Genomic DNA, 16,044 nt, shown 5'->3' on the forward strand with positions numbered 1-16,044 from the left:
AGTCTGAAAAGTGTCTTGACACTTTAAGACTTGATGGTTTTTCTAGCCTTTCCTTGAATGTTTTCTACACATACATTCAGTCTAGATACACAGGTCTAAATAAAGAGCCTTGACCACACATGCTGAGGATGTAAAGTACTGTTTACTTTGCTCTAATGCTTAGAAGAAAACACATTGTGACAGTGCGGTGTGTGGAACTGGTGCCAGCTGCCTTCTGTCAGACCCATGTGTTAAAACTGAGGAGCCCAGACAAACACAAGTCTTGTACAGTCAGTGCCAGACAAACAAGGACATGTATTGGGGCAAATCCTTTTACTGAAAGTCATATAATAGGAATATTGTGTGAAAGGCAAACTATTGTGTAATATTTTGATAAAAAATAGCGATAAAATATGTAAATTGCACATTTAAACGTTTTAAGTAGTGATATTTGTGGCATAGTCAATAAAAGTTACATCCCACATAATCTAAATATTTCCTATTACTTCACATCCAACCTTTGTTAGCGCATGCCATCCATTTGAGATTATCAGCGAAGGCAGACTCTCGACCAATCAGGTAGGGGAATATCCGGACCTACGGAGAGATAATTTACGTCAGTCATTTTAATCGCATTTGGATGGTGCTCACTGGCCCTATGTATGCAGCAGATAACAGTGTCAGAGGAAATACACATTATCTGAGACTGATTAGCTTCACTTTTCTCTTTATTTAACAGGCAATTACAGAGTTTGAGAATTAGAATTCATTTTGAATTGAACAGATGCATCAACTAATCCCAAATAAGGAAAGAACAGATAGGAGTATGAACGACAATACAAGTTTATAGAATCATTAAGCAGAATTAAAAACTAAATGAGGAAATAGATATTTGGTGTAATAAAACTGTAGGAGCTTTTCAAACGTGTTTCTGCCAAAGCCATGTTGCCCTGCAGGTTGAGCTGGCGTTAACAGCAGGTGTATCTGGCAGGTGAGTGCATGTGTGTATGTGTGTGGAGCTGGTTGCCAGATTGGACCAGATGTAAGCCTCTGGGGGCACAGCTGCCATTGCTACGATGCCTACATTTTTCACTGCCTCTCCTCACACTGACAGCATGGCTGGTACATTTCTGGAGTTAGTTTTATCTTGTTCTAGTGTACATTACAAACCTTTACGCTGCACTGGACATACACCCTTCTTCTTCTTTTCTTACTTTAAGGTTTTGTGAGCCAGAGCTTCATCTACTCCAATACTCACCATCCTCTTTTATCTGGTCAGTTATCACCAAAGCAAGAGCCTATGTTTGTGACTTCTGTTCATTGACAATGGCAATAAACCTTTTCTGATTCTGAGTTATGACCTCCTCCTTCACAACATCCATAAATGTATTTAGTCTTACTGTGGACCTCTAACCTGGCAACTCTTGCATAATCATCATTCATCATCCACATATCATTTTAAAGTATAATCTAAAAGTCACAGATTCCCTTTTTTGTTTCATTTTTCATTTTCTTTCTTGCACTGAATCAACATGTTGTGTTTACAAATCAGATTGCAAAAGGATTCACAGTTTTTGTTGAAATCATTCAGTGTCACAAATCCAATACAGAATATGCCTTTTACGGACACATATCCAGAATAAACCACAAGCCGCTAATCCCAGCCTCTCATTCTCTCAGACAATGTTAGCCATTGTCAGCTGTAATGAGTTTGACAGTGAATAAGAACATGTGTCAAACTGCCATTCATAAGCAGCAGACATCATCATCATCATCATCACGATCATCATCATCTCAGTCCTGCTTCATGACAACAACTCACAGAATCCAACAATAGTGTCAATGCCGCCATTAAACTGAGAGGATTGTAACCGGATTAAGATTTTCGACTGTATTATAATTGTCAATTGGATTTCTAGAATGGATCTTTTCATTCAACCTAAAAAATTGTCTATTGAAAATGTAGGCCACATGCAATACATCAACACGTGACATCTCTATGTTGGAGATGAGATGTTTTCAGAGAAAAATGTAAAATTAAAACTAATTATAATAATGAACATCAGTGTATTATCTACTGACACCGATTGTTTAACGTTTTAGACTTGTTGAATCTATTTTAAATGTACTTGCTCGGGTTCATTCAATATGCATGGGCCATTCATTAAACTATCTGCTCTCACTTTGACCGCCATATTTACTGCAACACTGGACTGAAGTAAAGCAGCATCATATCAGACATATTCATGTCAGGAGCTTTCTCTAAATGCATCACAGTGGTTCAGGCTTCAGCTGTAACGACTGGGGCTGTGACAGTCCAAAAAAAGACAATTTCATAAATACACATAATATATGAAATAAGTAATAAATACTAGCCATCCTTAGTCCGATTAGGTAATTAGGTATTCACATTTTTAAAAAATTAAAAAAATGTGTATGAAAATAAAAAAAAATATTAACTTTTAGGAGGAAGGCAGCTGAGTGCAGCCGAAATAACTACAATACAAGTCTGATTTTAAGAATCCAAAACATACTAGCGACCATGATATTTTAAGTAAATAAACTGTTGTAGCATTTTGTGAGAGAAGGTAAAAAGATGTAACCTCAACTAATACATTTCTCCCAGCTGTTTCTTTGAGACATTTCACCCCATTTTAAAAAAGCAGTTACAGCAAGAGCTAAAATATTTGGGGAAAATATTTAATTGCCATTTTTCTGACACAATTTGCGATTTAAATTAGATTAGTGATTTGTGTTTTAATAATCAAATTTAGTTCAAAGTTCACATTTTAAATGTGTCCAGAAGAATTGACAAGACGACTGAAATATGAACTGACAAAATATGCATTTCAAAAGATATTGTACCAATCCAAACTACTAAGTTTTATGCAAAAGATGACAAAATATTTAGTTGTTTGTGGAGGAAATCAAGGCACTTCAATTTTGCAGCCTTTGGGATTCGCAAATTGTGTCCATTCAAATCGCAGTTTTAATTTGATTGCGATTAATCTTCTTAAACCTAGTTATTGGAAGTAACTCAAATACATACCATTTTGAGTGAATAAAGTGCATCTATGTTTATGCACATAGTTATGGAGAAAAGTCTGAAACGGATAACGTCGAAACATTGAAACTGTTCACAACATCAACCACCACTATTCCAGTCCAAATGACGTGTCAAACGCCATTAACGAACCAATCTCAGGCCACATCCCGGCACGTAAGCTGTACATATATATTGAGTTCAGAGTGTAATTCATTTCCTCACCCTTTCAGAGGTGAGGACTGGAAGGCCTTTTTCTCTTTTTCAGAAAATGACCCAGGAATAACCCTTTCTTCCCCCTCCGTGGCTCCCTCCTGCTGCCTCCTTTCACAGGCTGTCAGAGGAGCGCCACAATTACCTCTCAGGACAGCGCAGAGACAGTCCAGTCCACAGAGACGCGGACGTTTTTAAGTGTGTTTTAGAGGCCTGTTAGCGGACCACATCCTGGGCTCACTCAATACAGCCTCTCGTGCCTCGTGTCAGGAAACTTTCGGGAACTACTCAGCCATAACACTGTGGAGTCAAAGCTTATCAGAAAATGACTGCAAGATGACAAGGCAAAGTGAGGTTGGGTGACCTGTGGAATACGGCTGTAATAGGTTCAATTTTAACACACCATTGCACTTTGCTGATTTTGTGATATAAAGGATATTGTGGGAAGTTTCAGATGTGGACAATATATCGAAACATTTATAGTATTGTGAAAGTAAATTCTAATACCGTGAAAATCGTAAAAACACATTTTTGTTAATCTTTCAAATAAGAATATAAAGTCACTTTAGTGGATAGTTTTACAGTCCATTCCTATTTGTTGGATACATAAACCTCAACTAACACATTTAAAGACACATTTTAACACATTTTTGTTAATTTGACAAGCGGGACAAAAACTAAACCAGCGACAAAACCAGGACCAACACATAAAATATCCTTATTTGAATACTAAAAAAAAGTATTGTGATAGTAATTTTGTATTAATATTTCCCACCCCTAGATAGTTCTATGTAAAATAATAGAAATAGGTTTGAAATGCAGTACCTTTCTGTCTGGCCAGTTGTACTTGGCAAAGATGGCGTCGTACGTGTCCACTGCTCCATCTGTCACCAACATAATGGCTTGACTGCACTCACTTCCTCTCCCTGTTTCATTGAACTACACAGACAAAGAGGCAGACCACATATTTAAGAAGAAGGCAGTAAGATATAGTGCAGTGTTGTTGATTTGAGTATGTTCAAATGTAGAAGATACAAAGGCTTTGAAATGACATATAAAATGTGTATTTATATTAATTGCTTGTTCAAAATGAGCCTAGTTAAGTGCCCTGAGTCACGAGTGCCTTGTTTACTGGCTTTTCACAGGATTCTGTGAAAACTTGATGCATATAACTTACGTCACTAAGGAGATTAAAGGCTTCGGTCAAAGCGATGTCTAACATGCCGATTCCTTGAGCAAACAGCTTGTCCTGGTGTTCTCGGAAATGCTGGGAAAGGAAAATGTGGAAAGGAGATAGTAAAGATGGAAGGTAGACAGAGGGAACATCCTGGCTTTCATGGGTAGAATCTAAAACTTAACTTGTTTATGTGTCTGAAAATATGAAGTAAAGCCAAACTCCCCTTCAATATTTGATCATTATTATTATTATGATTTAAAAATATATGTCTTTACTTGCTCTCTAAATAGTGTGCAATAGAAGAGTGTGATATGTTTTGTATTATCATAATTTTATGAAGCAATTCAATCAAATGTTTAAATCATCCAATGTCCTGTCCAAGATTTCATTTAAGAATCTGAATCTGGACACATCATATGAAAGACCTTTGAATCTAGAGCCATTTCAAGAGAAGCAAATGAATAAAAGTCAAAGTAAAGAGAAAAACAAAACAAAAAATTAGTCAATCCAAAGGACAAAGATTCTCTAATTCAAACTGTCCTATTATCATCAGGAAATGTCACATGGAAGCTCGGAGAGACTGTAATGCTTCCTTTCTGCGACTGTGTGTGACTGGGGTCATTGTACCACTGAGGGTAAATTACCTCCGGCAATTAATAATGAGTTAATGTTGTTGTCAGCAACCTTTCATCTTCTGCCTCCTGTCTCATTACACCAGCAGACAGGAAGCACAACAGGATCCAGCAGAAAAGGTCTATTGTTATTATTATGATTAGCATTATTATCTGGGTTTGTTTCTATGAATGGTCTTCATATTTTGAGTTTGGCAGTTAGAGTTATATGTGACAAACAAAATATGTATTGTCTGTGTATTTTAGAACTTTAAATAATGATTTAGAACGTATTATTTATTTATAATCATTAAAGACGATTTTTTAAATTAATAATCATTAATAAAACAGACAATCAACAGATCCATCACATTTACGTAACCAATCCTGTCTGTTTATCTTGGCTTGAGACTGGCACAAAGATTACGTACATTTTTCTTCATATTGTGAGTTTGGCAGTTAGAGTTATATGTGACAAAGAAAATATGTATTGTCTGTGTATTTCAGAACATTAAACTAATATTTAGAATGTATTCTTTATTTGTAATGATTAAAGTCAACATTTCTTTATAATAATCATTAATAAAACAGACAATAAACAGATCCATCACATTTACGTAACCAATCCTGTCTGTTTATCTTGGCTTGGGACTGGCACAAAGATTACGTACAATTTTTTGTCACCCTCAGTTTGACAGTTAGAGTTATATGTGACAAAGAAAATATGTATTGTCTGTGTATTTCAGAACATCAAACTAATATTTAGAATGTATTCTTTATTTATAATCATTAAAGTCAATTTTATTTATTTATTTTACGTAACCAATCCTGTCTGTTTATCTTTGCTTGGGACTGGCACAAAGATTACGTGCACAATTTTTGTCACCCTCTGTGGACAGATTTAGCACACATATTAACTCAACAAAAGTGTCATATTTTAATCTTAATTCTAGCAGGTAGTGTATAATCCTGCGACGCTTTGACAACAGGTGTTTATGACCCAGTTTGTGATGCGGGTTTTGCAGTTTCTTTAAGACTTCAGTGTGACAGTCAGCGCTGCCCCCAGCTCCGGCAGAAGACTTTAGCCTCCCTTATCGGAGAGAGCAGACTCCGCCTGAGTCACACTGCATTTAACTACAGCGCTCTAATCCATATGCATTAGTTTACACTTATTTGGGAACAAGCACCAAGTCACTAAAAACAAACCCTGAGAGGTGCACGCTGGTCTGCACTGCACAGAAGTGTCCAGCATAACAAGTACGTGATGCAAGCTGTTTGCTCGCTCCGGTTGCAATTATTTTGTTTTTTATAATTGCACAGTTCACAAAATACACAACGCAGACTTTTGAATTATAACTTTGAGAATGGATAACATGTGGTATCCTATAATCTATATTTTGTTGTTATTCTTTTATTTTTATTCTTGCAATTGAACAGACAAAACGTAAAATGTATAAACCAAACTCACATCTTTGTTAGTGACATCCGCCTGGACCAGAGTCCCGTTCAAACAGGGCTCCACATAATGCAGCTCTTCATTATACTGCGAACAAAAGCAGAAGCAAGAAATCATCAGCTAAATTAATATTCATTGTTTTGAATGTTTTAAAAAAGATTGCGAGAACTTAACAGGGCCTGAAAACCCGTCTGTTTTTCAGTGATAAAAGCCAGTGTGAATGACTGTTCAAAGGCAAGAACGACTGCTTTATTTTACATTTTCATATTGTTTTTGGCCTTTAATATGCCTTATTCTTGAAAAAAAGACAGGTGAAAGTAACACAAAAGCGATATGTTTAAACAATGTACATTTTTGCTGAAACTTTGTAGCTCATTTTCAAACCGACACATAACAATACAAAACAATATGATTAGGATAGCGTGATAAGACACAATTTGCTCTGATGGAAAGAGCCGAGGTTGGTGCTGTGGTGGGACGTGTTGATGTAAGAACACATACACACTTGCTGGGTCCCGCACATAAGCAAATAGGACTTTCATCAGGCAAAGATGATAACAATGGTTTGGCGCCACAGGCAGGATCCAATCACAACTGTCTGTTTTGCAATTCAAATCTTCATTCAGCTCAGCGCTAACTGGTTATGACTGTGACAGAAGAGGAAGCCGTTTTGTCCCGGCTTTTTCCCTCTGATCTCTATTTGCGCATCGCTAAAACATATAAAGCCCAACGTAATATACATCCTATAAATTGTACAAATAACGCCTTTCTGCCATTCCCCTGTACCATCTATATTATCAGTTCAGTAGCTTTTTGGTTCACTTTTTAAAGACACAGACCGCCGCAAACAAGTGAATATCAGTCGGACACCAATTGTGGTCCGACTCCAATACTTACTAAGACAGCACATTAAATGATTCTATTAATAATGTCTTGCTATGTGCTTGATATGCTAGTGCTATGTGCTTGATATGTGCTCGATATGCTAGGTCTACAGCTAATCTTATGTCATTAAAAACATGTGGTTAAAGCGCATATGACAAGCTAATGGTCTGTTTGGTGAGACATTGCCTGTGTTTGTGAAGAAAAGTTGTGAAACAAATAGAAAAATGAAAAGATGTAGCGTTGAGTTGAAATGTTGTTGAAATCCAGCTTGGGAAACTCAGAGAATTGTGTTCAAAATGCAGGGATATTTTTTGGACCCTTGAAACATTCATTCAACAAAATAAAATGTTTTAAAATATTTTCATTTGTCAAATAAATTAGATATGGATTGTCCCATTCAGCGATGGGTATTCTCAAGTGGAACCAGTTAAATCTTTAGCAATCCATCAAAATCGTATGTCTCGTCCCGTCGTGCCTTTAAATGCCACGTCAGTATAGTGTACAAAAGGCGCTTTTATACAAATAAAAGCAAAGGAATACTAAAATAACGTTAGTGGCGTGCACACACTATAGAGGCACGCACCGAGCTGTGACCAGGGCACAGCAGAAAAAAGAAAATAACAATAGGACGTGTGTGAAGAACAGGTACGTAGAAAGAGACAACAGAAAAGTTCTCAGCATTAAGCCGTCTGATACCTGCACATGTAGGTTCCTCTGAAATTGAGCTTCAAATTCTGTTTTACATCATTCAAAATGCTTTACATTGTAGTTTTAGTCATAATGTAGCCAGTCAGAATTTAATACAATTACACAAGACACTATATATATATATTTTTTATGACATATGCATAGCAAACACGTGAATACAATTATCTTAGTGATATTTATTCTAAGGTGATGGGTTCTTACTGGCACAGCTGCCCAAGGGAAAACTGACTCTCAGCTCACAATTCATTTAGACAAGTTGGGAGAAGTTGTAGAAAAAGCTTCAGTTGTAGTCATCTGGAGTTTAGATGACTACAACTGAAGGCCGAATGAGGGATTACACCGACAAGTTGGGAGAAGGTTCAAAAGGCCAACAACAAAACGAACAAGAGCCGTTTCCTTTCGTTCTCTGTGTTCGTAATGATAAATGCCGGACAATTGCAGTGTAGTTCAAACTTACACCGATGATGTTGAAGAAGTCATCGTCTCCAAGAGTGTCCAGAATGGAGGACACGGTCTGCTTGGCAATGGTGAGTCTCAGCCCCTTCATGCTGCCGCTCACGTCCACCAGGATCACCACGTTTTTGGGAGACGTCGCAGCCTGGATGTACCACTTACGGTTCCGATTGTCAAAAGCGATGACGCCATGTTCGTCGGGTTTCCATTTGACGCCTTTTGATATAAGAGAGAAAGAGATAATAAAAACATTCTAAGATATAGGGTGGAATAGAAATGGTCCGATTTCTTTAGGTTAATTCTGGAACGTGGGTCTCGTGTGTGGTAGAGCTGCTGCAGGTAGAACGTTTATCCTTCTAAATGTTACTATTCTAAAGTACTTCTCATTGACTGTTATGCCTGCCAATCTTTTGGATGCCTCTTGTCTGTGATGGAGCGTGGTGTCCTCCTTGAGTGACCTTACTTAGTGGACCTGGCCCGGTTCCAGACACTGGATGGTGAGCTAGAAAGCCCAGAACCCAGAACTGATAAAGTGTGCGAGCATCTGCCAGTACAGAAGGAGGCGTGGCAGCCGCTCCCCACACAAACTCATTCATGCACATGTATTTCGCCCCCTGCTGGTGGACTATAAAAACTTTGTCTTTTTATAAGCGTTGAATTCTGGTCATCGACAAATGTAAACCACTATTATGAAAGTGCACAACTGTAAATATTGTCTAAGAATAGTGTCTAAGAACTTCTAGTGCTAGCCTGTTACTAGCATTAATTCTAATATTGCAGCATTGTCCATGCTACATTCAAATGTCTTTGTATTTACTTTTTCTCTACCATCCACATTCCTGTCACTACTGTACTCTAACCATTCTAAACAAACTTGTCACTATCTGAAAATCCCTGTACCTTCCCACACACACTGTACACTTCAGAGAAACAGCAACTTAATTAAAGAGACAAACCGAATATGATACACAGGGGAACACACACGTACCTGGGTACTGTCGAAAAAAGCCCTTTGCGCTGCCGAAGTACTGCCAGATGAGGGACGGGTCCTTCTCAAAGTTATCCACAAAGACTTTGTTTAGGGCCTCGGACCAGTACACGCCGTTGACAATAGCAGAATCTAACATTTAGAGAGAAAAGGATATTGTCAAGTTGTAGATTTGGCTTCTTTCTTCAGTAATGTTTTTGTGAATACAGTAACAAGTATCATTATGGGTACTTTGATATAGTTTAAAGTTTTAACGTTCCAAGAAAAACAAAAAGTCTGACTGAACAACTTCAGTTTCAAAACATTAGTGCATTAGTAGTTATTACACCTTTTTTCTTCAGAAAAGGTTTGTTGAATTAAATCCATTGCATCACTTCCCTTGGGATGATTATTGCCCCCATTTTGCTTTTAATTCACAATGTAGAGCTTTAATCATTACCACAAAATTACCTATTGGCCATACAAGTTTTGAAATTTAATATCCAGTAAGTCAGAGCTTCTCAAACTTTTTCTGACACGCCCCCTTGGGAGACAACAAATGGATCCACGCTCCCCCACAGCCTCGAGAAATGATCAAATATGATCAAATAAAACAATACAATTTGCAACTACCAAATATATAACTGCATATTAGCCTGAAATAATAATTAGAATTGAAATAGGCTAAAAGACATTTAAGTGTCATACACAAACTGTGACCGTCTTTCTTTGGTTTGTGCATGAAATGGCACAACACAGAGCCTCACTGCTCTGAGTGCTCTCCTCTTCCTCTGGCTCTCAGCTGCACAGACAGACCAGGTCAGTCACCTGTCTGCAGTGGGACGGCGCAGAATTGGCGCTTCACTGCAGTGAATGAGGCGTCTCAAGAAGAAGACGCACTCATTGTGGATCAGTTTTACCACTGCGTGTCCACGATGTCACAAACAGCCTGCTTTCTGCACGGTGCTGACTCGTGGTGCTGACTCGTACTGCTGCACTTATGTTATACTTTTTACATGAAATGCAAATGCATTCTCTTCTCATATTTTTCAGATATGTTTATATCGCCAATTGAGCGGTCAGGAGTGGAGCAAGTTTAAAAGTTAGACTCAAAAAGGGGAGGGAGGAGATGAGCATGTGGAGAAACAGAGGAGGTACAGAGGAGGGACAGAGGGGGGACAGAAGAGGGACAGAGGAGGGACAGAGGAGGTACAGAGGGGGGAGAGAGGAGGTACAGAGGGGGGAGAGAGGAGGGACAGAGGAGGAACAGAGGAGGAACAGAGGAGGGACAGAGGGGGGAGAGAGGAGGGACAGAGGAGGAACAGAGGAGGAACAGAGGAGGTACAGAGGAGGGACAGAGGGGGGACAGAGGAGGTACAGAAGCATTCGTAGAGGGACTGAAGAGGTACAGAGGAGGAACAGAGCACTTATTGCATATAGAAGCCAAAGCCGTGACTCGTTCTAAACCCGGGGAAGACATGTGTGAGGGGCACAGACATGTGTGAGGGGCACAGACATGTGTGAGGGGCACAGACATGTGTGAGGGGCACAGACATGTGTGAGGGGCACAGACATGTGTGAGGGGCACAGATGAAGACATGTGTGAGGGGCACAGACATGTGTGAGGGGCACAGACATGTGTGAGGGGCACAGACATGTGTGAGGGGCACAGACATGTGTGAGGGGCACAGATGAAGACATGTGTGAGGGGCACAGACATGTGTGAGGGGCACAGACATGTGTGAGGGGCACAGACATGTGTGAGGGGCACAGACATGTGTGAGGGGCACAGACATGTGTGAGGGGCACAGATGAAGACATGTGTGAGGGGCACAGACATGTGTGAGGGGCACAGACATGTGTGAGGGGCACAGACATGTGTGAGGGGCACAGACATGTGTGAGGGGCACAGATGAAGACATGTGTGAGGGGCACAGACATGTGTGAGGGGCACAGATGAAGACATGTGTGAGGGGCACAGACATGTGTGAGGGGCACAGACATGTGTGAGGGGCACAGACATGTGTGAGGGGCACAGACATGTGTGAGGGGCACAGACATGTGTGAGGGGCACAGACATGTGTGAGGGGCACAGACATGTGTGAGGGGCACAGACATGTGTGAGGGGCACAGATGAAGATATGTGTAAGGGGCACAGACGCAGTAAGTCAAACCCAGGCGTAATATTATAGAGACAGAAAAATACCTAACAGGGAGTGAATGAAAAGCAGATAACAGATTTTCCATCATCTCCCATTCTTGCCTTTTGTTCTGCTGTCAACAGTGGTTCCAATAAGCCATGATTGAATTAGTCTTCTGGAAGCGCTTGTACAATAAGCCTCTCTGCACAGTAAACAGGCCATATCTGTGCTGTGGAGGCTCGGTCGGATCCAGGTCCATTTACACAGCAATATGAGGTTATGGCGCCATTTAAAGACTTCAGGATCAGTATATGAAGTGTAGATAGGTTCTAGCTTCCCATTTCAATTTATATAAAGGCCTTTATCATGATTCTAAAAGCGCCAAATAAGTTATTTAATTATTATAGTTTAATTAAATAAATTCCACTTGTCATTATAGGCAAGACAATAATAATAATAATAACTTTTATTTATATAGCGCTTTTCAGTGACCCAAAGACGCTGAACATAATAAAAAAGGGGGGGGGGGGGTATTTACAGACAGGGGGGGACAACACGTACAATACACATTAATATACAGACAAAATGAACAAGACAGAAGAAGTAGAGAGAAAAAGATGGATATGTAACAGGGGGTAGAAGAGTAGGCAATGGGGTAGAGGAGGCTAGGGGTAGGGGAGGTCATAGGCTTGGGTGAAGAGGTATGTTTTTAGGCGGGATTTGAATGTTGTGAGTGAGGGAGAGTGGCGGACAGGTTGGGGGAGGGAGTTCCAGAGTCGGGGTGCTGTTCGGGAGAATGCTCTGTCGCCAAAACTTTTGAGTCGGGATGTTGGTGCAGTCAGGGTGAGAGAGGAGGAGGATCGGAGAGCTCGGGTGGGGCGGTGGGGGATGAGGAGGTCAGACAGGTAGGGGGGGGCAAGGTGGTGAAGAGCTTTGAAGGTGAGGAGGAGTATTTTAAAGTTTATGCGCTGCTTGATGGGGAGCCAGTGGAGAGAGCGGAGAACGGGAGTGATGTGATCACGGGACCGGGTGTGGGACAAGTCGCAGCAACTGTGGGCCGACAACACATTTTGGGTTGTCTAGACCACAATACAAAGTTTTTCTCAAAATAGGTCATTATACTGCCACTTATTGGTGACAGAAGTTTAGAATGTTCAGACTGTTTTGTTTCACTTTGTTAAAGGCCTACATCTTCTTGCACCTGCAAATTAGCCACATTATTCCAAGCGGCAAAGTTGTTGTTTTTTCTCATGTTCAGGGACTAAATAAATAGTTTTTGCAAGTCATTACTGTGTTCTAACAATAAAACACAAAACAAATGCCCTCATATGTGCACATAATGTTTCTAAACTACATCATATAAAACTATAATTTGTTGTTATTTGGGATGATTAGGACCTGTTTAAAGCAGTTCACCAGTTTTACTCGGAGTCTGTTGAATAATCGCAACTGAGTAATGGGGCCGTGGGTGGGATAGGACGTAGGTAAAAACAGAGATTATCTGAGCATTCAAGCATCAAATGCCAGACATGCAGGTTTAATTCATTCGTCATTCATTCTTTCACAAGCACTTTGAGATTTGAGGTACATTTTCAAGTGCAATGTAAATAAAATTCATTCTTATACATGAATCAATTTAAATACAACCAAACTAAAATAAAATAAACAAATCAAACAATCAACCAATCAATGTAAATTTGTATAGCACTTTCCAACAACAAGGAGTGCGCAAAGTGCTTAACAGAGGCACAACAACAATGAATGATGGAGGAAACCCATGATCACATGGTTAAACTCTCTCAAAAGTTGATTTTATATAATATGTCCCCTTTGGTTGGTTCAAATGGTTCAAATGATCCGCCTGATAATTACTGAATCGAAGAGGTGACAAAGGAGCACCGTGCAAACCTCTGCATATACTCATCTAGCACTGACCGGTTCATCTTGAGAAAAACATGGCGTTATTGAGCATCTGTAAAAGTGTGCGTTACCAAAGCAGTAGTACATATTCCTGTCATAAAACTATAAAATATGGTGTTCTTGGCAGTGTTTTGATAGTGGGGAGCATTAGAAAGATGGATTCTTAAATGTATCACGCTCTTCCTGAGATTAATTCCCAGGAGCTCTGTGAGCAAGCACTGACCCACAATGCATCACCTCCGACATCATTTATAAGGTGTCCAAGACTGTGACTAGAAGGACAGTAATGGGGAAAATAGAAAGACATGATAAAAGGTAATTGAATACAGCAAGTACACAGTCTGCAGGAGGAAAACCGCAGGATATATAAAATGCAACAAAAACAAAACATAGAATTCTCAGGGGTGTAAAGCCCTATTTTTTCTGATATATTTCTTGTTAAGAACGTCAAATGTGTGATTCATTCTTATATTGAATTTTTCTATCCTCTAAAATTATTACACAATTAATTTACTCTTATAGTCACAAGCTGTGTAGTCAGGACTAAACATGGACCGGCCTCCTGCTGGTGCCCAGAGTCAGGACTAAACATAGACCGGCCTCCTGCTGGTGCCAGAGTCAGGACTAAACATGGACCGGCCTCCTGCTGGTGCCAGAGTCAGGACTAAACATGGACCGGTCTCCTGCTGGTGCCCAGAGTCAGGACTAAACATGGACCGGCCTCCTGCTGGTGCCAGAGTCAGGACTAAACATGGACCGGTCTCCTGCTGGTGCCCAGAGTCAGGACTAAACATGGACCGGCCTCCTGCTGGTGCCCAGAGTCAGGACTAAACATAGACCGGCCTCCTGCTGGTGCCCAGAGTCAGGACTAAACATGGACCGGCCTCCTGCTGGTGCCAGAGTCAGGACTAAACATGGGCCGGCCTCCTGCTGGTGCCAGAGTCAGGACTAAACATGGACCGGCCTCCTGCTGGTGCCCAGAGTCAGGACTAAACATGGACCGGCCTCCTGCTGGTGCCAGAGTCAGGACTAAACATGGACCGGCCTCCTGCTAGTGCCCAGAGTCAGGACTAAACATGGACTGGCCTCCTGCTGGTGCCAGAGTCAGGACTAAACATGGACCGGCCTTCTGCTGGTGCCAGAGTCAGGACTAAACATGGACCGGCCTCCTGCTGGTGCCAGAGTCAGGACTAAACATGGACCGGCCTCCTGCTGGTGCCAGAGTCAGGACTAAACATGGACCGGCCTCCTGCTGGTGCCAGAGTCAGGACTAAACATGGACCGGCCTCCTGCTGGTGCCAGAGTCAGGACTAAACATGGACCGGCCTCCTGCTAGTGCCCAGAGTCAGGACTAAACATGGACTGGCCTCCTGCTGGTGCCAGAGTCAGGACTAAACATGGACCGGCCTTCTGCTGGTGCCAGAGTCAGGACTAAACATGGACCGGCCTCCTGCTGGTGCCAGAGTCAGGACTAAACATGGACCGGCCTCCTGCTGGTGCCAGAGTCAGGACTAAACATGGACCGGCCTCCTGCTGGTGCCAGAGTCAGGACTAAACATGGACCGGCCTCCTGCTGGTGCCAGAGTCAGGACTAAACATGGACCGGCCTCCTGCTGGTGCCAGAGTCAGGACTAAACATGGACCGGCCTCCTGCTGGTGCCAGAGTCAGGACTAAACATGGGGGATCTGCGTTTCAGTTTTATGTAGCTAAAATCTGGAACAGTCTTCCTGAATATATGAGACAGGCCTCTAATCTGTTCAAATGTAGGCTAAAAAACAATTTTGTTTAGCTGTGCATATTACTGAAAGAATTTTGTTTGCACTAATTTCTTTATGTTTTTTATCTGTTTTGTGATTTTTTTTGTTCCTGTTGTGAATTGCCTTGTGTATGAATTGTGCTCTACAAATAAACGTGTCTTGCCTGCAACCACCCGGAATCAAAGTCACCCAAACACATTTGTAAATGCAAAGTGGACAAAGTAACCCAAGGACACAACAAAAAGTCAAAGTAACAACGTCTGTTCACTCAAAGAACCGACGTCAATGCAGTTTTGTGTTTTTCAAAGACTCTCTAACATAAAACAGATGTGAGACAAACCCCATTCGCAATTATGAGCCCTTTCTGAAATGGCAAGGAATCTGTTCTGTCAAATGGTTATTGTTACCTAGACGGAGAAAATGCATTGTGTTTAAAAATAATTGCACTATATAACAGGCACAACACTCGAACCCTGGAAGAGATGTTTGAACTAAATAACGGTGAGAGGCATCAGTAAACAGAGCAAACAGCCACCACCGGCCCCGTGAGAAGAGCCTCATTCAAATTCAATGCTCACAATACAGATAGCCCTGTAATAATAGACATGCAGGCTGTTGCAAATTTATTTCAAAGCAGAATAATTAAAGCATGGCAAAGTGTTTTTCAGAAGTTTTACTGAATTTCCTACGCCCCCTTAAGCCCCTCGCTGATTTCTTTTCTACACTTCTCATT

At 40.8% G+C, this 16,044-nt stretch overlaps 1 protein-coding gene across 2 annotated transcripts in view; it reads right to left on the reverse strand.

Moving 5' to 3' along the window:
- Positions 1-16,044, reverse strand: part of cacna2d3a (calcium channel, voltage-dependent, alpha 2/delta subunit 3a) — a 113,840-nt gene that overhangs the window by 41,772 nt on the left and 56,024 nt on the right. For both annotated transcript variants that reach the window (XM_072449833.1, XM_072449832.1), the window contains exons 6-11: positions 9,514-9,645; positions 8,530-8,741; positions 6,492-6,566; positions 4,413-4,502; positions 4,061-4,174; positions 498-576 (exon numbers count right to left, since the gene is read on the reverse strand). In XM_072449833.1, the coding sequence (XP_072305934.1) occupies positions 498-576; positions 4,061-4,174; positions 4,413-4,502; positions 6,492-6,566; positions 8,530-8,741; positions 9,514-9,645 (702 nt within the window). The remainder of the gene's footprint in view (positions 1-497; positions 577-4,060; positions 4,175-4,412; positions 4,503-6,491; positions 6,567-8,529; positions 8,742-9,513; positions 9,646-16,044) is intronic.

Source organism: Eucyclogobius newberryi, unplaced genomic scaffold (assembly GCF_026437365.1).
Source record: "Eucyclogobius newberryi isolate DKJ021-1_F unplaced genomic scaffold, fEucNew1.0.hap1 SCAF_17, whole genome shotgun sequence".
In the NCBI taxonomy this organism is placed as follows: Eukaryota; Metazoa; Chordata; class Actinopteri; order Gobiiformes; family Gobiidae; genus Eucyclogobius; species Eucyclogobius newberryi.